General features: G+C 35.4%; 1 protein-coding gene across 16 annotated transcripts in view; it reads left to right on the top strand.

Annotated features, from left to right (window-relative positions):
* DLG1 (discs large MAGUK scaffold protein 1) overlaps positions 1 to 27,739 on the top strand; it is a 271,051-nt gene that overhangs the window by 174,989 nt on the left and 68,323 nt on the right. For all 16 annotated transcript variants that reach the window (XM_061411876.1, XM_061411915.1, XM_061411922.1 and 13 more), the window contains 3 exons: positions 173 to 317; positions 10,331 to 10,451; positions 15,325 to 15,481. In XM_061411876.1, coding sequence (XP_061267860.1) covers positions 173 to 317; positions 10,331 to 10,451; positions 15,325 to 15,481 — 423 coding nt within the window. The remainder of the gene's footprint in view (positions 1 to 172; positions 318 to 10,330; positions 10,452 to 15,324; positions 15,482 to 27,739) is intronic.

The following is a 27,739-nucleotide window of genomic DNA, read 5'->3' as shown; positions in this document are numbered from 1 at the left end:
CTATACCAACACATCAGGTAACTTAGATGAAATAGACAAATTCCTAGAAAGACACATCTACCACTCCTGTTCAACAGTATACTAAAGATTCTACCAGAGGAGTAAAGAGGGAAAAAAAATATGGCTTTCAGAGCGGGAAGGAAGAAGTAAAACTTTGGGGATTTTCTTTTAGGTGAATAGTGTGTGTTTAGAAGAAGTTACTCATGAAGAAGCAGTAACTGCCTTAAAGAACACATCTGATTTTGTTTATTTGAAAGTGGCAAAACCCACAAGTATGTATATGAATGATGGCTATGCACCACCTGATATCACCAACTGTAAGTTTGTTTGCTTATAATCTATCTTATTTCCTTAGACGTGATAAATTTTAATGAAAGTTCCCAATATAAAGTTTAAACATTGTACAAATATTTAAAAGAGAAGTGTTAAATATTTTAACCTAATAATTTTTAAAAATCAATTTTAAGTCAGAATCTTCCTAATAATAAGGGGGGTGAGTTTTTCACTTTTTCACCTGTAATGTCATAGCAATAATTATTTAAGGCATTGATTCTTAAACTTTTATGTAAATGATAGCCACCAAAGGTATTTGCTCATAATGGAGATTCTTGTTTTGTTCTAATAATTTTAAGATGGAACACAGAAATATACTTAAACAAGTAATTATCTTAACAAGCAAGATAATTCTGATACTTCTAGTGCTGCTGGTTCTTGGGCTGTGCCTTGAGAAATAATAACTTAAGACGGGCTTTTCTGTACTCTCAACTATGTGAGCACAGATACCATCTTTGTACTTCCAACTCTTAGTGTATTACGTAACACAGTTGTGCATGATACAGTTGTATTTCCTAGAATTGTATTGTAATGAAAGTACCTAGGTAATGTTAAGCTTCCTATGTGATTTTCTTTTTTTAATATACAAGCTGAGATGAAATATAAATATATTTTTAATATGTTCATGTTGATTGAAAAATGAAAGTTTTATTTGGTATATTGAGTCAATACTAGAAGCACCCATATGTAATAAAGATCAATATACTCTATAATCTGCTTTTCCAAGTTTTCCTTTTCTAAATTATAGAATTTTAGAGATATTTGTGGTTTTGTAATAATATTCAGTCTCTTTAATGAACAGAGATGATGTCTTACACTTCGTGTCAGAACTTTACTACTTGCTGAAAATTCTTCCATATATTTGGCTTGCACAGGGCTTTATGTAATTTTTATTTATTAGCAGCAGCAAATTCAATGATAAGCTCTTTTATTTACCAATTTAAATATTGATCTTATTTATTATGCTGCCTTATCTGTTCAAGACAACTAAGTGCCAGTTAACAGACAGAGAATTGGCATCCCGATTATGGCCAAATATACAAAAAAACAAGCTGCTGCTTACAGTTGAACTAGAAGGAAAATGTTACTTTTTATTGAATTATCTCTTTTATATAAAATAATATGACATTTTAAAAATAGGAGAGCTGGTCCTAAAGAGTAGTAAATAATATTTAATTGTTTTCCCTATAGTCATATATAGGATATTTCTTGCCTTTTTTCCATCTGTTTTTAAACTAATAGAGTATTGTGAAAAAGTTGAAGTTTATGTTGCTAGTTCAACTTTATCATAACAGTGTTCTGTTTCCATTCTCCTCTCTTCATATGAATTTTGTTATACACTTCCAGACCATGTTCATACTATGCACACAATTCATAAATAACTTGCTTATATGTGTTTTAAGAAGCATTTATGTTTGAAAACTTTTTACATAAATGGTTTTTACCTGTTGGCTCTCCTGAAGCCCTTGCCATCAGACTGTTCACCTTACTGCCTATTCCTTACGTTAGTCATCTAGTGTCCTCCCCACCAGCGTGGCTTTAGGTACTGAAGATATTAGTGGAGCTCTCATTGTCCTTTGATACTGTTATTCACATTGTCATCCTTAGTGATGACCAGTCAAAACCCACACTGATTCATTCAGTTACCAGGCTTCTTTGTTTACTGATCTGTTTCTAACTTTTCTGCCCTCCACTCCAACTCAGATACTTGCTTCCAAGATAATAATTTAGATCTTATCAATTGTCAGTACCTTCACCATGTCCAAAATCTTGATTTAAATCATCTCATTCTCTGACTACATCCATCAGTTTATTTACTCCTAACAGTTCATCTTCATTTTGATCTTCAGTCATTTGATACCATTACTTGGTTGTTCCTTTGTGTCTCTTTTGTGTGTCTTTACTTGTCTTCTTTTTTTAACTTAGCCTCCTTGGTTTGTCATTATATTCAGTTCACTGCATATATCTTCTTCTTTCTTGCCTTCTTCATCTTCACTGGCAGAATTCCAACCCTAGTTCAGCTTGCTGTCTTCATCTAGTCTCGCTCCTTAAGAAGCAGAACATGACTGGAGAAAAGCTCAGAATTATAATTTAGCTATGACCATAAATCTAAGTGGGGCCATGCTCTTAACAGTTGTAATGCACCTATGGATAATAGCCAAAATATGGTACCCAGGAATCGAACTGGGGTCTCCTGCATTGCAGGTGGATTCTTTACCAACTGAGCTATCAGGGAAGCCCACCCAGGAATAAAAGGAAGTTTATTACTGAATAAAAAAAGTTCATTGGATCTGATAAAGCAGTGGTTCCCAACCTTTTTGGCACCAGAGACCAGTTTCATGGAAGACAGTTTTTCGATGGGTGGGGCAGATGGAGGGAAGGTTCAGGCAGTAATGTGAGGAATGGAGAGTGGCCTCTGAGGCTTGCTCACCTGCCGCTCACCTGCTGGTATGCAGCTGAATTCCTAAACAGCACTGTTAAGCGGCCTGGGGGTTGGGGATCTCTGTGATAAAGAACATAGTTTCTTTGATGACATTAAAATTCTCATGCTTTTGCATTATGTATCTTTTCACTTTTAATTTATATTCTGTTCAGATGAAAGATGTTGTTAAACTTCTGAGCCCCCACTGATCTCTTTGTACTTTTACCTTAAGTTCTTCCACTTGGCTTCTCTCCTAAACTTTGGAGGGTTTGGGTCATTAACCTAGATACCTTAGGACAATATTCAGGCTCCCTTGTTTTGTAGTTCTCTAAGGAATCTTTATTGCTTAGGATGTGGGGTATAGGAAATAGCATTGTTTTATCTGATTATTCTTTAGACAGTCATTTCTCTGATAGAAACATTAATTTTTAGTTCCTGCCATGTAAGATACATGTCTTACATGTGAGAATGACTCCTTCAGAAAGGATCCATCAATTAAAGGCAAAGTCTGGATATGGTAGGGGAAAGATATATTTTCTGGCTTGGGCAGTTGACTGAGTTTCTTGCCCAGTGGGTTTTTTGTTGTTGTTGTTCGTTTGTTTCAGCCAAACTTGTTAATGCAGTGAAGAAATTTGAGTCAGAAATCAGTAAACTCTGGACTTTAAAAGGCCAGTGATTATAATGGTTCACATGAATGTCAGTCGCTTTAGGCCATCATGCCAGTTCCATTGAAAATCACAGATATTCTTACATATCACACCGGGAAAGACTTTGGTCTTCAGAAGAGCCATTGATAGAAAGCTTTGGCTCAAATGCAAAACAGCATCTTATATATGAATTGGACAGGAACAACTGCTAATGGAGACTGCAAGCTTATAAAATCAAAGATGCAGCAGACTTCAAAACCATATACTGTCAGTAGATATAGTCTTTTTCCTTTTTGTATGATTACAGAAAGATACAGATGTATAGATGCTATCTCCTTTTGATAGAGCATATATTCTTCTCAGTATACCATATTTATAGTCATTACCTACTGTCTTTCACTCCGGCTGCTTCACTCTTAATGTTATCTGTCTGGCCACTATAGTAATTTGAAGTAATGATCCTTGCACATTTTTGTTTTCCCAATAGGTATTAACAGTGTTTTGTGCATAGAAGACAGTAATGTAATGAAAGGAGAGATTGGTGGTTAAGTAATAAATATTTCAGCTAGATTTTTGAAATGCCTTGTACCTTTATCATAGTTAATATCTCAAGAAAGTTAAATACTACTTTCTACATTTTTCAACGATCACATAATTCAAATGCATTGTGGTTTTGGAAGTTACAACTGAAATATATTGCTTACCTGGGTCAGAAATAACTTTATAATTTTCTGTTCTTAGTTCTTACTAGAATTACAACTGATGGACTGTATTGATGTTTATTATTATTGAAATGAAATTATTACTGGAATTTGCTTATATTTTTTGTTTCTTTTACTAGGTTACCATTTTTGGGGGGGTGCATTAAAAAGGGTAATTATGAATTGGATTGACAGATCTGAGCTGGTGTCAGGGCATGTCCTTTTTTTTCCTTTACATTTTAGAGCAGTTTTAGGGTCACAGGAAAATTAAGCAAAGATCCAGAGGTGTCCCACCTCCATGCTGCTGCTGCTAAGTCGCTTCAATTGTGTCCGACTCTGTGCAACCCCATAGACGGCAGCCCACCAGGCTCCCCCGTCCCTGGGATTCTCCAGGCAAGAACATTGGAGTGAGTTGCCATTTCCTTCTCCAGTGCGTGAAAGTGAAAAGTGAAAGTGAAGTCGCTCAGTCGTGTCCGACTCTTAGCGACCCCATGGACTGCAGCCCACCAGGATCCTCCAACCATGGGATTTTCCAGGCAAGAGTACTGGAATGAGGTGCCATCACTTTTTCCGGTCCCACCTCCATAGCTTTTCCTATTATCAACATCTCCCACCAGAGTGGTACGTTGGTTCCAACATCATTACCCAAAGCCCATAGTATACTTTAGGGTTCTCTCTTGTTGTACATTCTGTAGGGTTGGATAAATGTATAATGACATGTACCATCTATCAGTATCATACAGCACAGTTTAATTGCCCTAAAAATCATGTACTCTGCCTATTCATCCCTCCCTCTCCTCTAACCTCTGACATCCTCTGATCATTTTATTACCCCCATAGTTTTGCCTTTTTCAGAATGTCATGTAGTTGGAATCATACAATATGTAGCCTTTTAAAATCTGAACTTCTTATACCTAAAACTAACACAACATTGTAAATCAACTGTACTCATAAAAATTTTTTTAAAATATATATCACATTTTGCTTTTCATAAAATACGTTCTATATAATTTGATTAATGACATTTCCTACTTTACCTGAAACATACAAAATGGCATTGAATATACCATGTATATCCAATTGAAATACTAAAGTTATACCCAAAAATCTCAAACTCCTTAAAAACAATAAAAATAATTCAGCCCTCTGCTGATTTTGCCAACTTTAAGTTAAAATTCAAAAATATTTTAAAATCACACAGGCTGAAGTTTTCCATAAGCCTGTTGAATTAAAGAAGGCATAGTAGATATTTGAAAGAAAAGCAAAAAGCCTCCTTTCACATAGTAATGTGCAGGAATTTTTAACTCCTTTGATAACCAAGGAGTGCAATTGCTGGATCGTGTGGTAAGACTGTGTTTAGTTTTATAATGTAAACAGCCAAATTGTCTTCCAAAGTGGCTGTACCATTTTGCATTTCCACCAGCAATGTATGAGAGTTCCTGTTACTCCACATCCTCACAAGCATTTGGTTTTACCATTGTTCTGGTTTTTTAGCCATTCTAATAGTTGTACAGCAGTATCACATTGATTTAATAAGCATTACCTTAGTGCAGGAGACAAAGGAGATGTGCATTTGATCACTGGTTTGGAAAAGTCCCCTGGAAGAGGAAATGGCCACCCACTTCAGTATTCTTGCCTGGAAAATCCCATGGACAGAGGAGCCTGAAGGCCTGTAGTCCATGGGGTCACAAAGAGTTGGACATGACTTAGCAACTGAGTATGTATGCACACACATGTGATGTATCATATGTATTTTTTTTCTGAATATTGAACCAACCTTGCATACTTGGGATAAATCCTAGATGCTTGTGGTATATAATTTTTTTATATATGTTGGATTTAATTTGCTGACATTTTGTTGCAGATTTTTCCACTTATGTTCATGAGAGATGTTGTTCTATAGGGTATTTTTTCTTAAGATTTCTTTGTCTGGTTTTGTCAAATAATCCTGGCTTCACAGAATAAGTTAGGAAGTATTCCCTTGGCTTCTGTGTCCTGGAAGTGGTTATAGACAATTGGTATAATTCATTTCTTTAATATTTTATAGAACTCACCACTTAACCCATTTGGGCCTCGTGCTTTCTTTTCAGAGAATTATCAATTATTGATTCAGTTTTTCCAATAGATACAGGTTTGTTAAGATTGCCTATTTCTTCTTTGTGAGTTTTGGCAGATTGTCTCTTAAGGAACTGGTCCATTTCCTCTAGGTTACCAAATCTTTGGGCATAGAGTTCTTCATAATACTTACTATTCTTTTAATATCATGGAATCTGTAGTGATATCTGCTTGTTCATTTCTGTCTTCTCTCTTTTTTTCTCAGCCTGGCTGGAGGCTTATTGATTTTATTGATCTTTTCAAAGAACCAGCTTTTGGTTTTTATTAATTTTTTTCTCTGTTGATTTCTTGTTTTGAAAATTTCTTTGATTTCTGCTTAGATTTTTTTTTCTTGTGCTTACTCTGAATTTCATTTACTCTTTTTTCTAGTTTTATAAGGTAGAAGCCAAGATGATTCATTTTAGATAAAGATCTTTCTCTTTTTCTAATATATGCATTTAATACTGTAAATTTATCTCTAAGCACTGCTTTTCCTGCATCCCAGATGTCGATAAGTTGTGTTTTCATTTTCTTTTAGTTCAAAACATTTTTTAAATTTCTCTGGAGATTGCTTCTTTGACCCAAGTGTATCTAGGAATGTGTTATTTAGTCTCCACATATTTGGGGGTTTTAGCTATCATTTTGTTACTGATTTCTAGTTTAATTTCATTGTGGTCTAACAATGAACATTATATGATTTCTATTTTTTTAATTTGTTGAGATATGTTTTATAGCCCAGGACATGGTCTGTCTTGGTGAATGTTAACATGGAAGCTTAAGAAAAATATGTTTTCTGCTGTTGTTGGATGCAGTGGTCTGTAGATGTCCATCATATCCAATTGATTAGTGATATTATTGGGTTCAACTATGTCCTTCCTGATTTTCTGCCTGCTGTATTTGTTCATTTCTGATAAAGAGGTATGGATTAATCGATTTCTCACATAGTTTGGCCTTACATAGTTTGACACCTGATTGTTAGATGTTAAAGATTGTATATCTTCTTGGAGAACTGACGACCTTATCATTAAGTAATGCCCTTCTTTAACCTGGATAATTTTCCTTACTTTGAAGCCTTCTCAGTTGGAAATTAATATAGCTACTCCTGCTTTCTTTTGATTAGTGTTAGCATGGTGTATCTTTCTCCATCCTTTTACTTTTAATATATATAAGCTTTTATATTTAAAGTGGCTTTACTGTAGACAGTATATACTTGGGTCTTGGTTTTTTGATCCACTCTGACAATCAGTTCAGTTCAGTCGCTCAGTCGTGTCCGACTCTTTGCGACCCCATGGATCGCAGCACGCCAGGCCTCCCTGTCCATCACCAACTCCCGGAGTTTACCCAAACTCATGTCCATCGAGTCGGTGATACCATCCAGCCATCTCATCTTCTGTCGTCCCCTTCTCCGCCTGTCCCCAATCCCTGCCAGCATCAGAGTCTTTTCCAATGAGTCAGCTCTTCGGATGAGGTGGCCAAAGTATTGGAGTTGCATCTTTAGCATCAGTCCTTCGAATGAACACTCAGGACTGATCTCCTTTAGAATGGACTGGTTGGATCTCCTTGCAGTCCAAGGGACTCTCAAGAGTCTTCTCCAACACCACAGTTCAAAAGCATCAATTCTTCGGCACTCAGCTTTCTTCACAGTCCAACTCTCACATCCATACATGACCACTGGAAACATCATAGCCTTGACTAGACAGACCTTTGTTGGCAAAGTAATGTCTCTGCTTTTGAATATGCTATCTAGGTTGGTCATAACTTTCCTTCCAAGGAGTAAGCGTCTTTTAATTTCATGGCTGCAGTCACCATCTGCAGTGATTTTGGAGCCCAAAAAAAACAAAGTCTGACACTGTTTCCACTTCAAATTGGTGTATTTAGGCCATTGATATTCAAAGTGATTATTGATAGAGTTGGATTAATGTCTGTGATATTTGCTACTCTTTGCTATTTGTTGCCCTGTTTTTTGGTCCTATATTTGTCATCCATTTTTTGGGGGAGGGGGATGGCTTTAATCAGGCATTTTATATGATTCTGTTTTCTCTCCTTCCTTAGTGTATTAGTTTATTCTCTTTCACTTTTTTTAGTGGTTGCCCTAGAGTTTGCAATATTCATGTATGCTAATCTAATTCCACTCTGAGGTAACACTGTACAGCTTTACTGTTAGTGAGAGTTTCTTATAGTAACACAATAATACTAATTCCTCACTCCCATCCCTTGTATCACTTTTGTTTCATGTATCATTTGTATCCTTGTATCATGCTGACATTCATTTCATTTATACACAAATATATAGATGCATAAATAAACATAGTCAAATACAACATTGCTGTTATTTTGAACAATGTTTTTGTTAGATCAATCAAGAATAAGAAAAACTAGTTTTTATTTTACCTTATTCCCTCAGTGCTCACTCTTTCTGTATAACTGAACTTCTGACCTGTATAACTGAACTTCTGACCTGTATAACTGAACTGACTTCCCTTGTCTCTAAAGAACTTCTTTAAACATTTCAAAAGCCAAATCTACTAGCAATACATATTCAGTTTTTGTTTAATGAAGTGTTTATGTCTCTTCACTTTTGAAGGATAATTTCTTAGGATACAAGGTGGGTTTTTTTCTCTTAACACTAAATATTTCACTCCATTGTCTGTCTTGAATGACTTACTAAGGAGAAGTCGAACATAATTCTTATCTTACGCCTCTACCAGTAAGGTAGAGCTTTTAATTCCCCTGTGACTACTTTTAGGGCTTTTTGCCCCTCCTTTTTTCTTCTGTAGTTTGAAAACGATATGCATTTGCATTTATCCTGTTTAGTGTTCTCTTGAGTTTCCTAGGTCTCTCTATGGTTTGGTGTCTGACATTAATTGGGGAAATTATCATCATTGTTGTTTCAAATGCTTCTGTTCTTTTCTCTCCTTCTCCTTTTGGTATTCCCATTACACATATGTAGTTTTTGTAGTTTTGCAGTTTTGTCACTTTTCTTGGATATTTTGTTCTGATCCCTGCCCACCAACCCCAGTCATTTTTTCTCTTTGCTTTTCAGTTTTAGAGGTTACTATTGAAATATCAAGCTCAGAGATTCTTTGCCTCAGCCATGTCCAAACTACTAGTAGCTCATCAAAGACATTATTCATTTCTGTTACAGTGTTTTTGATCTCTAGTATTTCTTTTTGTTTCTTTCTTAGAATTTCCATCTCTCCACTTGTAATTGCCCATCTGTTCTTGCATACTGCCTTCTTTATACATACTGTTTGCTTTATCCATATCAGAATATTACTCATTTTTGTTTCAAATTCTGGTCTGATCATTCCAGCATCACTTTTGTATATGAGTCTGGTTCTTATGCTTGCCCTGTCTCTTCAAACTGTGTTTTTGCATTTTAGTATGTTCTTTTTTCATAAGAGTCATGCTGGAAAGCCAGAAGTCCCTTAATTTATTTTAAAACTTTGTCAAGCATAATCTTTTTGCACTTATTTTTACGCTTTTGGTTTTTGTTACTTACAATCAAATTTTGAGTATGCAGTTGATTGTTGAACAATGTGGGTTTGTACTATGCAGATCCATTTATATATAGATTTTTTTCAGTGCATATCATAGGTCTTATGGTTGGCTCAATCTGTAGATGCAGAACCATGAATATTGAGGCCCAGCTGTAAAGTCATATGTGCATTTTCAACTGCTTGGAGGGTCAGTGCTTCCAACCCCCATGTTGTTCAGGGATCAGCTGAATATACTTCTCTAAAAATGTTAATCTGCAAAATAACTTCTTAGAAAAATTAAATTATTATACTTAAGATTGATTTAGTTCAGTCTTTCCTGTGACAGTCTTTTGAATAACCTTTCCTGGATTTACATTTGGCAAACCAGTTACTGTAAAACTCCTTTTTAGTTGTTTTGTCAGAGAAACCAAATGGATTAAGTTTGCTTTGCTGATCTGAATGTCTAAACTAGTTTTTACCTGGAAAGTTGAGCTTCTCTAATTTTTTTTACCTAGTAAATACATTTTCTCTACCAAAACCTATTATATAAATGAGTATGAATTATACATTAATTAACTGTGACATTGATAACCTATAAACATGGTACTGAATGGTGTGTTTCCATTTTCAAGTGTTTTTTACTTTATTTTTAAGCTTCTTCTCAGCCTATCGATAACCATGTTAGCCCACCTTCCTACTTGGTCCAGACACCAGCATCACCAGCCAGATATTCACCTGTTTCTAAAGCAGTACTTGGAGATGATGAAATTACGAGGTAAGGAATTGAATAGTTGTTATTCTTACATAAAGACAATCATTAGACGGAGTTATAATCAACTAAGTAGGATAGTCACAGTTTTCAGGACTAATTTTATTAACAGATAATGAATTTAAACCTTAATTTTTTTATTTGAAAGGTTCATTAAAGGGCTATAAGTGTAAAAATATTTTACTTTACAAATCACTACATTTTTTAATGTTCCTTTTTTCAAGGATTGGTAAATTATCCTTAGAAATTAGGTAAAACAAAGTTAAAAGTATACTTATGAATATGTAAAACTAACTTTTCATGTAGTCCATTTCTAATATATACCATAAAATATTATGGCAATCATTTGATTCATATTCAGAATTTTGTTTGTTGGTATATATATTTGATATTCTGACACCTAAAATTTACTTTCATCTAACATTACTCACTCACTGAAGTTTGCAGATTATCTTTTTATTCCCAAAAAACTTATCTAAGTGGAAACAAAAAGTGAAAAAATATTTTAGGTCTTTTTCATATTATTCAACTTAGTAATGTATTATATATGAACAGTTTGCTGTATAACTTTCATGAAAGTATTTCATATTAGCTTTAAAGAATTTAATGGTAAATGATGCCAATTAATGTCATTTTATGTTTTTTAAATTTTATTATTGTTGACTGTTTTTTTTTGAACCTTTATAATTGTTCTTTATTAGTTAGACTACCACCTTCAGGCAGTGATCTCTTAAATGTCAGATAGGAGTGTTTGTCTTTGTCCTCTTCTTCAAAAGTTACCAGTGTTGAGGATTTAATTTAATAGGTGCTCAGTAATTGTTTTAGAATATAAATTATCAGAAAGAATAGTGTCTATGATTATATGTTTCTGATATGAATTTTCAGGGCTATTAACATTTAGGCTGTGCTAGTATACTGATCTATCACGGCTGTTTTCTTGTTGCTATTATCAAATAGTGTTTATTTATAGAAGTAAAGTGGAAGTAGGTAATGGTTTATGTAGTCTTTAATTAGCATATTTCTCAAATTAAAAATATGTTAGCATCTTCATTGCTATTCCCATCTTTTTTCACTACATATCTCTTGTCTAGAATATTGTGTTGAACTTTGTAGTATTACAACAGGCCTACCTGTTTTCTATATTTTTTAAAATCAGGTGGTTGATTATTGAATATGTCTTCCTAAAATGCTGTGTTTTATCACTCTCTTTTGGTAATTCTACTACTTTGCCCAGATAATGAAGTATAGAAATCTTTACTTCATATTAGAAGCTTTGCACAATTTGACCCTAAACACTTTTTCAGAGATTATATCACATTACCAATATAAAGGGAAGATAAAAGAATTCCCAACATACTGTTAATGATTCTAAATTTCATTTTTTAACACCTTAAGTAAGATATGATTTACATACTATACAGTTTATCTATTTAAAATGTACGGCTCTGTGATTTTTCATGTGTTACAATATAAAGTTTAAAAATATGGTAAAATATATATCACACCTTACCTGCCTTTTGAGAAATGTCTATACAGGTCAAGAAGTAACAGTTAGAACCGGACATGAAACGACAGACTGGTTCCAAATTGGGAAAGGAGTATGTCAAGGCTGTATATTATCACTCGTCTTATTTAACTTTGCATGCAAAGTACATTATGTGAAATGCTGGGCGGATGAAGCACCAGCTAGAATTAAGATTGCCAGGAGAAATATCAATAACCTCAAGACATGCAGATGACACCACCGTTACGGCAGAAAGCGAAGAGGAACTGAAGAGCCTCTTGAAAGTGAAAGTAGAGGGTAAAAAAGTTGGCTTGTTGAGGGTAAAAAACACTCAACGTTCAAAAAATGAAGATCATGGCATCTGGTCCCATCACTTCATGGCAAATAGATGGGAAAACAATGGAAACAGTGACAGAATTTATTTTCTTGGGCTCCAGAATCACTGCAGATGGTGACTGCAGTCATGAAATTAAAAGACACTTGCTCCTTGGAAGAAAAGCTACAACAAATCTAGACAGCATATTAAAAACCAGAGACATTACTTTGCCAACAAAGGGGTCCGTCTAGTCAATGCTATGGTTTTTCTAGTAGTCATGTATGGATGTGAGAGTTGGACCATAAAGAGACCTGAGTGCCGAAGAATTAATGCTTTTGAACTGTGGTGTTGGAGAAGATTCTTGAGAGTCCCTTGGATTGCAAGGCAATCCAACCAGTCCATCCTAAAGGAAATCAGTCCTGAGTATTCATTGGAAGAACTGATGCTGAAATTCCAATACTTTGGCCACCTGATGTAAAGAACTGACTCATTAGAAAAGACCCTGATGCTGGGAAAGATTGAAGGCAGGTGGAGAGGGGGACGTCAGAGGATGAGATGGTTGGATGGCATCATGGACTCAGCGGACATCAGCCTGAGCAAGCTCCGGGAGTTGGTGATGGACAGAGGAGCCTGGCAAGCTGCAGTCCGTGGGGTTGCAAAGAGTCAGACACTACTGAGTGACTGAACTGATGTATAATATAAAATGTGCTACTGTAACCATTTCAAATTGTGGTTCAGTGGCATTAATGACCAGCACCACTATCTTTTTCCAAACCCTTTTCGTCACCTTAGACTCTATAATCATTAAGCATTAACTCACATTTCCTGTTCTCCTAGCTCCTGATAACCTCTAATCATATTTCATCTCTGTAAATTTATATATTCTGAACTGTTCACTTAGTGGAATCTTACAGTATTTAACATTTTGTATCTGGTTTCTCTCACTTAGCATAATGTTTACAAGTTTCATACATATGTCATGCATCCAAATTCTTGTTTATGGCTGTATAATATTTCATGTATATACCACATTTTGTTTACCACTCATCTGTTGATGGACACTTGGTTTGTCTCCACCTTTTGGGTATTACGAGTAATGACATGATAGACATTGTCATGCACATATCTGCTTGCATACTTACTTTTAATTGCTTTAGATATATACATAGATGTGGAATTACTAGAGCACATGGTAATAACTATATTTAGGTACATGAGGAACCACCTAATTGTATTCTATGGCAGTCATAGTATTTTACATTCTCACCATCAGTATATGAGGGTTCCAGTTTCTCCATATTTTCATTAGTGTTTGCTTTTTCTCTTTTGTTTTGTCTTACAGCCTTTTAGTAGGTGGGATTTAGCTCATTGTGATTTGTTGCATCTCCCTAATGATTAGTGATGTTGAGCATCTCTTCATATGCATGTGATATTTGAAAAATTAGAATTTATTTTCCTCTGGAAATACTGGTAAATTTCAGCAGGATATTTTTAAATTATTATTTGATAATGCAGCATTATAATTCCTACATATGTTTTAATGTACTGTAGGAATCCTCACCATGAGTCCACAGTATAATAAGGAAATAAATAAGACAGCACCAATATAGTGAAAAACTGTCTTGTGCCCCTGATCCTACCCTGCTTCTCCTACTCTGCCCCACCAAGTTAACTTCTTACCTGAATTTTGATTTTATTATTCCCCTTTTTCTTTCATATATGTCTGTATGTGTATATTTCCTAAACAATATATTGTTTAATTTTGCTGATTTTGACAAGAAAATATGATTTTGTTAATCCTGAAGTGAACTGGCAAAACTGATTGATGAATACCTGTGTATGACTAGAAAACACCACTTTAAATTTTGAGCAGACAGATATTTAAGATTAGTCCTACATGATATGAAAGAATCCCTAAAATTCAATTTTTAGAAATATTCTTTTAAGCCATTTGTTACCAACAGCTTTCTCCAGTATTTTTTTAAAAAGATTAAATTTTTAAAATATTTACCATGTATGACACATTGTTATTTCAAATGATATTCTGTGATTCATCATATCTAAAATAGCCTGCTCTTGGAATTTTCATGGTCTTACTGAAAATATAAATGGTTCTCACACAGTTATGTACAACTGGCAACGGATGTGCAGCATTATCAGTTGTAAAATGTATCCCAGTTTCAGAGATTTTAAATTGAGAGTTGGAGGGAGCAAAAGAGATGCATGTAGAAAAATAGATGAAAAGCAGAGATAGGTAGATGAATTGGAGGGGTGTGACTTAAGAAATAAAGATATTTAATTATTTTGTATAAAAAATCTAGAGATGGGCATTTCTAACATTTATGTAGCAACCCTAGGTCCATGATGTCTCTGGGATTCTGTTGGTTTTATCTTCATGATTGTAGTATGTCCAAACCAGTAATGGGATTTTATAGTTCATTCTTTTGTGTGGGTTAATTTGGGATAAGGAGGGGAAAAATGTGATTTGTGTGGCAACAGAATAAGCTTTGTCCTTGTTAGGGTCTGTCTGTCTTAGGAAAGTGACAATAAAATTTCCCTTTATTTCTCGGAGGCCAAAATAGGGTCATAGCCTCGGGTTAGCAGAGGAGAGTGGAAATACAGTGACTGGCATAGGTCATTCATGGTTTATCCCTTTAAGACTGGAAAGGGGACCTACCTACTTTCTTTAAACAAAGGGATATCCACTTATTTCAACATGTGAGAAATGGAGTGACTACCTCTTAGACAATCAACTTTTCATGAGTAGTATTTTTTGAGTGGGCTCTTTATATCATTTTTAAAATTTTTCTCATTGCTTTCACCTTTTTATTTTATGTTTTGATAAAAGGATTTTTAGCTTTTATATAAAACTAGGATTTTTCCTTTTAATTTCTAGGCTTAGAAAGAATTTCTTTTCCCCAAAGTTTAGAAAACTCATTTAAAATTCATCTAATTTTCTTAATAGTATGGTAATATGATATATCAGTGGGGAATTCTCATTGATAGAATATTAAGTTCTTTATATATTTTAAGGTATTCAATATTTTTTTCATTTTCAGGGAACCTAGAAAAGTTGTTCTTCATCGTGGTTCAACAGGCCTTGGTTTCAACATTGTAGGAGGTGAAGATGGAGAAGGAATATTTATCTCCTTTATTTTGGCTGGAGGACCTGCCGATCTTAGTGGAGAGCTCAGAAAAGGAGATCGTATTATATCGGTAGGATATGTTAATCAAAATAATGTTTTTACTGTTTTAACTATGACCTGTTAATTATTTAAAATTTTTATATTCTAAAGATACGGGGGGTATTTTGGCTATCTTCTTCTAACATTTTACAGCTTAATTGTAGAGTTACAGAGTTGACAGGGAACATGTTCTGTAGGATAGATTTTCTTTTGGTATTTGACTTAAAATATGTCAGTTTTTGTGAATATACTTGAAAGTATGCATTCTCTGTTTGTTGACTACAAGATTTTCTATATGTCTGTTAACTCATCTTTGTTACTTGCATAGTTCATATCTTCTGTATGCTTCAGTGTGTTGTTGCTTTATTATTAAAAAAGGCTTTTAAAGTTTATGTGAATGGAAGGTAGGTCTAACAGTTTGTCCTGGCAGCAATTTTTTTCCTTGCCTGTTTGAAGCTATGCTGTTAGATGCATCTAACTTTAGAATCAGCTTTCCTTCCTGGTGAGTCAAAATTTTTTATCATTAGGTGATTATCAGTCAGATCTGCTTTCTAGTTCATAAATTTTCTTCATCTGTGTCTAATAAGCTCTTTAGGCTGAAACTAACTTTTTCATTTCAAAGTATCATTTTCTTTCTAGAAGTTCTAATTCTTTTTCAAATGTTCCTTCGTGGTTTTGGGAGAATCTTGACTATTTAAAGTTTGTTATGTTATGTTCTTTTAGGTTTTTCTTTTAAACCAATTTATTTTATACAGACATACCTCAAAGATACTGCAGGTTCAGTTCCAGGCCACCACCATAGAGCATATTGCAGTAAAGAAAGACAAATACTTGGTTTGCCAATATGTGTAAAACTTTTGATTATGTTATATTGTAGTCTGTTCAGTTCAGTGGCTCAGTCATATCCAACTCTTTGCAACCCCTTGGACTGCAGCACGCCAGGCCTTCCTGTCCCTCACCAAATCCCAGAGTTTACTCAAACTCATGTCCATTGAGTTGGTGATGGCCATCCAACCATCTCATCCTCTGTCATCCCCTTCTCCTCCCACCTTCTGTCTTTCCCAGCATCAGGGTCTCTTCCAGTGAGTTGGTTCTTCACATCAGGTGGCCAGAGTACTGGAATTTCAGCTTCAGCATCAGTCATTCCAATGAATATTCAGGACTGATTTCCCTTAGAATAGTCTGGTTGGATCTCCTTGCAGTCCAAGGGACTTTCAAGAGTCTTTTCCAACACCACAGTTCAAAAGCATCAATTCTTCCGCGCTCAGCTTTTTTTATAGTCCAACTCTCACATCCATACATGACTACTGGAAAAGCCATAGCTTTGACTAGAAGGACCTTTGTTGGCAAAGTAATGTCTCTGCTTTTTAATATGCTATCTAGGTTGGTCGTAACTTGTCTTCCAAGGAGCAAGTGTCTTTTAGTTTCATGGCTGCAGTTCATCTGCAGTAATGTTGGAGCCCCAAAAAGTAAAGTCTGCCGCCCAAAAAAATAAAGTCTGCCACTGTTCCCACTCTGTCCCCATCTATTTGCCATGAAGTGATGGGACCAGATGCCATGATCTTAGTTTTCTGAATGTTGAGCTTTAAGCCAACTTTTTCACTCTCCTCTTTTACTTTCATCAAGAGGCTCTTTAGTTCTTCTTTGCTTTCTGCCATAAGGGTGGTGTCATCTGCATATCTGAGGTTATTTATATTTCTCCCTGCAATCTGATTCCAGCTTGTGCTTCCTCCAGTCCAGCATTTCTCATGATGTACCCTGCATATAATAAGTTAAATAAGCAGGGTGACAATATACAGCCTTGACGTACTCCTTTCCCTATTTGGAACCAGTCTGTTGTTTCATGTCCAGTTCTAATTGTTGCTTTGTGACCTGCACACAGATTTCTCAAGAGGCAGGTCAGGTGGTCTGGTATTCCCATCTCTTGAATAATTTTCCACAGTTTGTTGTGATCCACACAGTGAAAATCTTTGGCATAGTCAATAAACAGAAGCTGATGTTTTTCTGTACTCTGTTTCTGTTTTTTGATGATCGAAGGGATGTTGGCAATTTGAATTCTGGTTCCTCTGCTTTTTCTACATCCAGCATGAACATCTGAAAGTTCACAGTTCATGTACTGTTGAGCCTGGCTTGGAGAATTTTGAGCATTACTTTGCTAGCATGTGAGATGAGTGCAATTGTGCAGTAGTTTGAGCATTCTTTGGCATTGTCTTTCTTTGGGATTGGCATGCAAAGTGACCTTTCCAGTCCTTTGGCCACTGCTGAGTTTTCCAAAATTGCTGACATATTGAATGCAGCACTTTCACAGCATCATCTTTTAGGATTTGAAATAGCTCAACTGGAATTCCATCATCTCCACTAGCTTTATTCGTAGTGATGCGTCCTAAGGCCCACTTGACTTTGCATTCCAGGATGTCTGGCTCTAGGTGAGTGATCATACCATTATGATTATCTGAGTCGTGAAGATGTTTTTTTGTACAGTTCTGTGTATTCTTGCCACCTCTTCGTAATATCTTCTGCTTCTGTTAGGTCTGTTAGATTAGCATTATGTCTAAAAAACAATGTCCATACCTTAATTTTATTTTATTGCTAAAAGATGCTAACCATCATCTGGATCTGCAGAAAGTCATAATCTTTTTGCTAGTGGAGGGTTTGAAGTATTTCAAGAATTACTTAAATGTAACAGTGACACACAAGTGACACAAAGTGAGCAAATGCTATTGGAAAAATAGCACCAATAGACTTGGTGAAAGCAAGGTTGCCACAGACTTCCAATTTGTTTAAAAATAAATGCAGTACCTATGAATACAGTAATGTAAAGCACAATAAAATGGGATGTGTCTGTATTCTGTAAATAATATAATAGTTCTGTTTTCTGAAGTTTAGGTGTCTAATACATGTTACTTTATGATGACATGCTTTGTTTCCTTATGCTCTAAATTTTGCATTGTGAGCTTAATGTCAATAATACTTTATATGTTGGTATTCAGTGCTGCCTGAATTGGGGAGTGGTATTCTTTGAAAAAATATCTTACATTGCTTGTAGTAGACTCAGGAGCATCATCCTTATAACCATTTTTCCAATGAGAAAACTGAAAAACAGAGTTTAATTTGCTCACAGTAGCTAATAATACCTCCCTTTAACCACTATATTATGCTGTGCCATTTTGTTTTAATTAAATATTTAGGTAACACTTCCAAAATTTAGGATCTGAGATATAGGAAAAAACCTATATCCTAGATCAGCAGTGCTATACAATATTGATAACTATTTTAAATCATAAATTTACTTTAAATCTTTTATTTTTTAATTCTATTTTATTTTTAAACTTTACAATATTGTATTAGTTTTGCCAAAAGTAAACCTCAGAAAATACTCTTTAAGCCAAAAATATATGTGCCTAGAACATGATAGGAAAAGCATTCCAAAATTTGGATCTTTTAATTGCCATTTTCAGATCAGTCCCTCTTGCCACCTCATCCTTCCTTACATATACTTAGATCTTTCTGAGGGTCCTTTATAATTAAAAATAGACTGAATCCAAGACGGAAAGGTGATGACTGATCATTTACAACAGAAGTACATCTCTTTTTTGTTTTAGTTGTTCTCAGATTTTGGTATAATTAGTTGATACTTGAATGAACCCCTTGGAAATTGGAGTTTTCAAATAGGCAGTGGTACTGCAATTGTAGAAAATACATTAGTATGCAGTGCAAGTAAGTGGAAATTGCTCTCAAATGTTTCAGGCTACAGCAACTAAAATAACATAATATTAACCAAAAATAATGATTATTGGAACAGATTTTAAAGCAGAAGCACACCTTAGTTACATGGTTATAATATTGAGTGTCTTAAGAGAGCATCATTCTTATCATAACAACCAAAAACAATCTGGATAAGTTTATAAAAACTGTAAACTCATCGGAGAACTGACGATTCAAAGTGACCTAGGTAAATTGACTTCCAGACAGTAAGTAGCCCTTCATGGACAACACAGTGGCAGCTCCTCTTTAGAGAGTGGTAGGGGAGAGAGAAGGATTAGACAGATACAGGAAGATATCAGCCAAAACTTTACCCAACATGTAATGGCCTCAGTGGACTGGTCAAACTGATAAAAATTTTGGGAAGTCACAGAGCAAGTCTGTATCCACCTCCCTTCTCTTTTTCATGGGTCTTCACCAAGAACTTGGAGCTTGCAAACCAAAGGTTTGGAACCAATAGAGAATTAAGAGAAAATTATTACTGAGTCACACAGAGCATCCCAAAATACAAGGCTGCTGCTAAGTCGCTTCAGTCGTGTCCGACTCTGTGCGACCCCACAGACAGCAGCCGAGCAGGCTCCCTCATCCCTGGGATTCTCCAGGCAAGAACACTGGAGTGGGTTGCCATTTCCTTCTCCAATGCATCAAAGTGAAAAGTGAGAGTGAAGTCGCTCAGTCGTGTCCAACTATTAGCGACCCCATGGACTGCAGCCTACCAGGCTCCTCTGTCCATGGGATTTTCCAGGCAAGAGTACTGGAGTGGGATGCCATTGCCTTCTCCCACCTGCCAATAAATAAGGGACGTTGAGATGAAGATCTGTGAAAACCAGCCTCAGCAATTCTGTACTTTGAGCTGCTCAGGACCAAGAGTAGGAGGATATCTTTGCAACCCTGAGGCAGACAGCAGTTTCTTGGACAAAATGTATTAAATACTAACCGTTTAAAAAAAAAAAAGATATCTTTAAGAAACCACGTAGGCAAGCCATACAGTAGGGAAAAAATATGCTCGGTACATATATCACACAAAAGACTCATATCCAGAATATATAAACATCTCCCACAAAGAAGCAATGAAAGATGAGTAAATTTTAAAACAAGCAAAAGACTTAAATATATATTTTACAAGACAAGGTATATGAATAGCCTGTAAACACATGGAACAGTACTTAACATTAGGCATCAGGGCAATGCAAAAGCGCAGTGAATAAGCAGGTTTAGAGGAATTTGGGAACAATGTCACTTTTCTATATCTTGATTGTGGCAGTGGCTATACAATATACACAGTTGTCAAAACTCCACCTGTATACTAAAAAAGATGATTGAATGTAAATTGTACCTAAATAAAAACGTTTCTAAAGCCATAATGAAGTACCATATCCTATCCAGTTGAATGACTAGAAGGGAAAAAAATGATGGCAGCAAGCATTGACAAGAATGTGGGCAGTTATTATTCATTACTGGTAGATATGTAAAACTATGCAACTGCTGCAAGAACTTCTAACAAAGTTTTAATGAAATTAAACATAAATCTAACCTTATCACCCACATTTTACCTAAGAAATCTTTTGTTTATAGAAACACTGTAATAGGAATGTTCATAACAGCTTATTCATAATGACACTCAAGCAACACAGATGACACTAAAAAAAATTGTGTTCAGTTAAAATAGAATGCACCACAAAAATATACTGTGTTATAAGTAATATAGTTATTTTAAGATAATTTTATAAGATTATAAGATAACCATGAGCAGGCAACGTAATTTATACTGATAAGTCAGAACGTGGTTGCTGGTAATTGTATTGATTACCATAAAGAGGCATAATGGAGATTTCTGGGTTGGTAGGTGGAAAAGGTATGTTTGGGGTTGTAATTTCATGGGCATATACAGTTGTTAAAAGGCCTTCCAGCTGAACTGTTTAAATTTGTACATTTTATTGCTTGTAAGTTATACTGTAATTCAAATTTTAAAAATGACTTACAGTATTGTTCATATTAGTGGTAAGGAATGAATTTTTTTTTTAATTTAATGTTTGGCAAACTAGCTAGGTACTTGGTGGAATAAAATTAGCATAGAGCCTCACTTCACACCTTGTGTCAAAATAAATTCTCAATTGGCTTAAGAGTTAAGTGTGAAAAACTCAAAAACAAAAATAGATGTTTTGTAAATTTCCATGTGAAATTGTTTATGTGGGTTACTAACACACAGCTAGAATATGTTAGACTGACCGACCAACACAGCCTGGTTCACTCAGAACTTTTCCAGTTTTAGCACTGAAAGCCCCAGGTCTGGCAACCCCTCTAGGCCCAGTTTTAAAACTGAAAGTCTCAACAGTCCCAACCACTTGCTTGCCCTAATGTCACTGTAAGTTATATACAGCTTTCTGTTTGGCAATACGCATCATCTTAAAATTTTTAGTGGTTACTAACTTCTATAGGGAAATATCCTAAGAAAAATAGGAAAGACGTTAGGATAAAGAGAAAAACGTGAGAAAATGTACTAAAAGCTAAAAGAAAACTATGGGACACTTGTTTAAGTACCTCTTTACATAAAATTTAACTATTTTCAATCTTTAACTCGCTATAGATCACCCCAAAGCCTTATTAAAAAAACAAATTCCTGGATTTCATTGCCAAAGTTTCTGATGCAGTATGACTTAGGTAGGATCTGAAAATATGTATATCTAACAAGTTTCCATGAGATACTGATGTTGCTGCTCCTGTGTTATTATACCCTTGTTATTAATGTTCTTAATGATAACCCATATTACTGAGAAAACTATAAAAAGTTATTTGGGAAGTGAGAAAATAAGTAATGATTTCTGTAAAAGAATTCTCTTTGAAATATTTCTTGTTGTTAAAGACAGAAGCTTTTGAAATCAGAATTTATTACAGATGTTGAACACTACATTTTCCACTATGATATAAATGGAGGTATTACTATTATTTCCAATGATGCCAAGAATAGAGGAGAATATAATTGATATGCCCTGAAAATTTAGAGTCATGGAAAGTGACCCAAAAGACTTCAACAGAAATGCTGTCCTCCATAAAAATAATGAGAGAAGTGCCCAGAATTGTTAGAATAAGCTTTTCAGAACTCTGGAAATTAACCAAAGACTTACAACAATTCAGGAAGTATTTTCTCAAGAAGAGGAAAAAAAAAAATACTGAATTTCCCTAAGAGTGAGGTTTGTGGAGTTTTTACTGAGTTTTATCATTTTATCATTTTTAATTTCACTGCCTCCCTATTACCATACTAGCCTTGGAAAATAGCCAGAATTTATGGTGAAAACTTGTGGCCTAAGCCAGTAAAGAAAGCAAAATGGTGGTAGAATATTCATAGTTTCCTTTCCAAAGAACTGTTATAATTTGATCTGTCTGGTGGTTCTTGAAACACCTTATTTTAAAGGTTCTCTGTATTTGACCTGATTCAAAAGCTCCACCAATGCAAAAGCCTTTTCCCCTGGGCTAAGTGTCAAGATAATTACAGGTATATTATGGCTTCCTGAGACATTGCATAACATTTGGGGCAGACAGTAGACTAATTGAAAACTTAAAAGGAATAACTAGGGAGAAACCTCCATGGGGCCTTTGAAAAGCTCTTATTCCTTGGAATCTAGGAGGACACATACATGTCTTGGACTGTGTGCCTGCTCAGGAAAGACCTGAAAAGGCCCTAAACTCTCACTTCTGGCTGTTTATGGGGCTCTGTACATGAAGGAAGTGAAGATTAAGGCAGAATTATCAATTGTCTAACTGATTGTTGAAGGCATTACCCAACATGTACGCAGAGCCCTTCAGCAAAGGGTCTGGTATTTAAGGAAGTCTGTGTCCAATCATTAACTAACCATTCTGCTAATCAGACAGAGACGTCAGTGGCACGTATAACAAAATAGAAACCTTATGTAATTTAGAAAAGTCCCCAAAGGACTACCATAACAAACAGCAGTAACAACAAGCCCTGGGTAGGAGATCTGATTTCCAAATTTGCTGTTTGTTTTTTTAAATGTCCAGTTTTTAACAAAACAAGAAAATATACGCAGGTGGAAAAAGAATCAGTAGAAACTGTCCCTTGGAAGCCCAAAATCAGACTACTATATAAAGATTTTAAATGAGATATTTTAAATATGTTTGAAGAACTAAAGGAAACTGTATCTACAGGATGAGGGGAAAATATAGGAACAATATCTCACCAAGTAGAGTATGTCAATAAAAAGATAACTTTTATAAAAAAGAAACAAATTTTGGTGTTGAAAAGTAAAGTAAGTGAAATCAGGAAAAAAAAAAATCCTCTTTGTCAAGCTCAACAGCAGATTTGACCTGGCAAAGGAAAGAATCCACAAACTTTGAAGATATGTCTATTAAGATACCTAGGCTAAAGAACAGAAAGAAAAAAGAATTAAGAAAAATTAACAGAGTCTCAGAGACTTGCAGGGATGCCATCAAATGTACCAGTATATACATAATAAAGTCAGAATGACAGGAGAGAAAGGGACAGAAAGGATATTTGAATGAATAAATAGCTAAAAAGTTCCCATATTTAATGAAAACGTGCACATCTAAGAAGCTCAGTGAACTACAAGTAGAGTAAACTTGAAGAGATCCATACCATGGATATGTTAATATCATAATCAAATATCAAAAGACAAAGAACCCTGTAAGCAAAGAGAAATGACTTATTGCATACAGAGAGTCCTCAGTAAGATTAACAGCTAATTTCTTGTCAAAAACAATGGAGGCCAGAAGGCAGTTCTGAAAGAGAAAAGCCATTGTCCAAGGATTTTATACCCAAACTATCCATAAAAATGAAGAACAAATCCCAGTGCTAGGTTAACAAAACCTAAGGGAAGTTAATCTCCTTTTTTTTTTTTTTTAAATTTTATTTATTTTTTTTAAATTTTATTTTATTTTTAAACTTTACATAATTGTATTAGTTTTGCCAAATATCAAAATGAATCCATCACAGGTATACATGTGCTCCCCAACCTGAACCCTCCTCCCTCCTCCCTCCCCATACCATCCCTCTGGGTCGTCCCAGTGCACTAGCCCCAAGCATCCAGTATCGTGCATTGAACCTGGACTGGCATCTCGTTTCATACATGATATTTTACATGTTTCAATGCCCTTCTCCCAAATCTTCCCACCCTCTCCCTCTCCCACAGAGTCCATAAGACTGTTCCATACATCAGTGTCTCTTTTGCTGTCTCGTACACAGGGTTATTGTTATCATCTTTCTAAATTCCATATATATGCGTTAGTATACTGTATTGGTGTTTTTCCTTCTGGCTTACTTCACTCTGTATAGTAGGCTCCAGTTTCATCCACCTCATTAGAACTGATTCAAATGAATTCTTTTTAATGGCTGAGTAATACTCCATTGTGTATATGTACCACTGCTTTCTTATCCATTCATCTGCTGATGGACATCTAGGTTGCTTCCACATCCTGGCTATTATAAACAGTGCTGCGATGAACATTGGGGTACACGTGTCTCTTTCCCTTCTGGTTTCCTCAGTGTGTATTCCCAGCAGTGGGATTGCTGGATCATAAGGCAGTTCTATTTCCAGTTTTTTAAGGAATCTCCACACTGTTCTCCATAGTGGCTGTACTAGTTTGCATTCCCACCAACACTGTAAGAGGGTTCCCTTTTCTCCACACCCTCTCCAACATTTATTATTTATAGACTTTTGGATCGCAGCCATTCTGACTGGTGTGAAATGGTACCTCATAGTGGTCTTGATTTTCATTTCTCTGATAATGAGTGATGTTGAGCATCTTTTCCTGTCTTTGTTAGCCATCTGTATGTCTTCTTTGGAGAAATGTCTATTTAGTTCTTTGGCCCATTTTTTGATTGGGTCATTTATTTTTCTGGAGTTGAGCTGTAGGAGTTGCTTGTATATTTTTGAGATTAGTTGTTTGTCAGTTGCTTCATTTGCTGTTATATTCTCCCATTCTGAAGGCTGTCTTTTCACCTTGCTTATAGTTTCCTTTGATGTGCAGAAGCTTTTAAGGTTAATTAGGTCCCATTTGTTTATTTTTGTTTTTATTTCCAATATTCTGGGAGGTGGGTCATAGAGGATCCTGCTGTGATGTATGTCAGAGAGTGTTTTGCCTATGTTCTCCTCTAGGAGTTTTATAGTTTCTGGTCTTATGTTTAGATCTTTAATCCATTTTGAGTTTATTTTTGTGTATGGTGTTAGAAAGTGTTCTAGTTTCATTCTTTTACAAGTGGTTGACCAGTTTTCCCAGCACCACTTGTTAAAGAGATTGTCTTTAATCCATTGTATATTCTTGCCTCCTTTGTCAAAGATAAGGTGTCCATATGTGTGTGGATTTATCTCTGGGCTTTCTATTTTGTTCCATTGATCTATATTTCTGTCTTTGTGCCAGTACCATGCTGTCTTGATAACTGTGGCTTTGTAGTAGAGCCTGAAGTCAGGTAGGTTGATTCCTCCAGTTCCATTCTTCTTTCTCAAGATGGCTTTGGCTATTCGAGGTTTTTTGTATTTCCATACAAATTGTGAAATTATTTGTTCTAGCTCTGTGAAGAATACTGTTGGTAGCTTGATAGGGATTGCATTGAATCTATAAATTGCTTTGGGTAGTATACTCATTTTCACTATATTGATTCTTCCAATCCATGAACATGGTATATTTCTCCATCTATTAGTGTCCTCTTTGATTTCTTTCACCAGTGTTTTATAGTTTTCTATATATAGGTCTTTAGTTTCTTTAGGTAGATATATTCCTAAGTATTTTATTCTTTCCGTTGCAATGGTGAATGGAATTGTTTCCTTAATTTCTCTTTCTGTTTTCTCATTATTAGTGTATAGGAATGCAAGGGATTTCTGTGTGTTAATTTTATATCCTGCAACTTTACTATAGTCATTGATTAGTTCTAGTAATTTTCTGGTGGAGTCTTTAGGGTTTTCTATGTAGAGGATCATGTCATCTGCAAATAGTGAGAGTTTTACTTCTTCTTTTCCAATTTGGATTCCTTTTATTTCTTTTTCTGCTCTGATTGCTGTGGCCAAAACTTCCAAAAACTATGTTGAATAGTAATGGTGAAAGTGGGCACCCTTGTCTTGTTCCTGACTTTAGAGGAAATGCTTTCAAGTTTTCACCATTGAGGATAATGTTTGCTGTGGGTTTGTCATATATAGCTATTATTATGTTGAGGTATGTTCCTTCTATTCTTGCTTTCTGGAGAGTTTTTATCATAAATGGGTGTTGAATTTTGTCAAAGGCTTTCTCTGCATCTATTGAGATAATCATATGGTTTTTATTTTTCAATTTGTTAATGTGGTGTATTACATTGATTGATTTGCGGATATTGAAGAATCCTTGCATCCCTGGGATAAAGCCCACTTGGTCATGGTGTATGATCTTTTTAATGTGTTGTTGGATTCTGATTGCTAGAATTTTGTTAAGGATTTTTGCATCTATGTTCATAATCTCCTTAAGTTCTGTTATAGGCAGTAAACCCAAGAAATACTAGAGAGAATCCTTCAGACTAAAAAGAGACGACATTAGAGAGTAACCCAAATCCATATGAGTAAATAAAGAACACTGTTAAAAATACATAGGTAAATATAAAACAGCATAAGTGTATTTTTTGTTTGTAGTGCTTTCCTCCTGTATAATTTAAACAATCATGAAATAAAGCAATAATTTTAGATCTCTGTTGATGGGCACAAACACATTGTTTAAAAATGTAATTTATATGACAAGAGTATCACAAGAGATATATTAGACCAGAGTTTTTATTTACTATTGAAACCAAGTTAATCCAAAGAAAATGGTTCAAATCAGATCAAACGCTCAGTCGTGTCTGACTGTTTGCGACCCCATGAATCGTAGCACGCCAGGCCTTCCTGTCCATCACCAACTCCCGGAGTTCACTCAGACTCACTTCCATCGAGTCAGAGATGCCATCCAGCCATCTCATCCTCTGTCGTCCCCTTCTCCTCTTGCCCCCAGTCCCTCCCAGCATCAGAGTCTTTTCCAATGAGTCAACTCTTCGCATGAGGTGGCCAAAGTATTGGAGTTTCAACTTCAGCATCATTCCTTCCAAAGAAATCCCAGGGCTGATCTCCTTCAGAATGGACTGGTTGGCTCTCCTTGCAGTCCAAGGGACTCTCGAGAGTCTTCTCCAACACCACAGTTCAAAAGCATCAATTCTTCCACGCTCAGCCTTCTTCACAGTCCAACTCTCATATCCATACGTGACGACTGGAAAAACCATAGCCTTGACTAGACGAACATTTGTTGGCAAAGTAATGTCTCTGCTTTTGAATATGCTATCTAGGTTGGTCATAACTTTCCTTCCAAGGAGTAAGCATCTTTTAATTCCATGGCTGCAGTCACCATCTGTAGTGATTTTGGAGCCCCCAAAAATAAAGTCTGACACTGTTTCCACTGTTTCCCCATCTATTTCCCATGAAGGGATGAGACCGGATGCCATGATCTTCGTTTTCTGAATGTTGAGCTTTAAGCCCACTTTTTCACTCTCCACTTTCACTTT

The sequence above is a fragment of the Bos javanicus genome, chromosome 1 (genome assembly GCF_032452875.1).
Source record: "Bos javanicus breed banteng chromosome 1, ARS-OSU_banteng_1.0, whole genome shotgun sequence".
NCBI classification, from domain to species: domain Eukaryota; kingdom Metazoa; phylum Chordata; class Mammalia; order Artiodactyla; family Bovidae; genus Bos; species Bos javanicus.
Note: the sequence above shows the minus strand (reverse complement) of the source record. Positions and strands in the feature narration are given on the sequence as shown.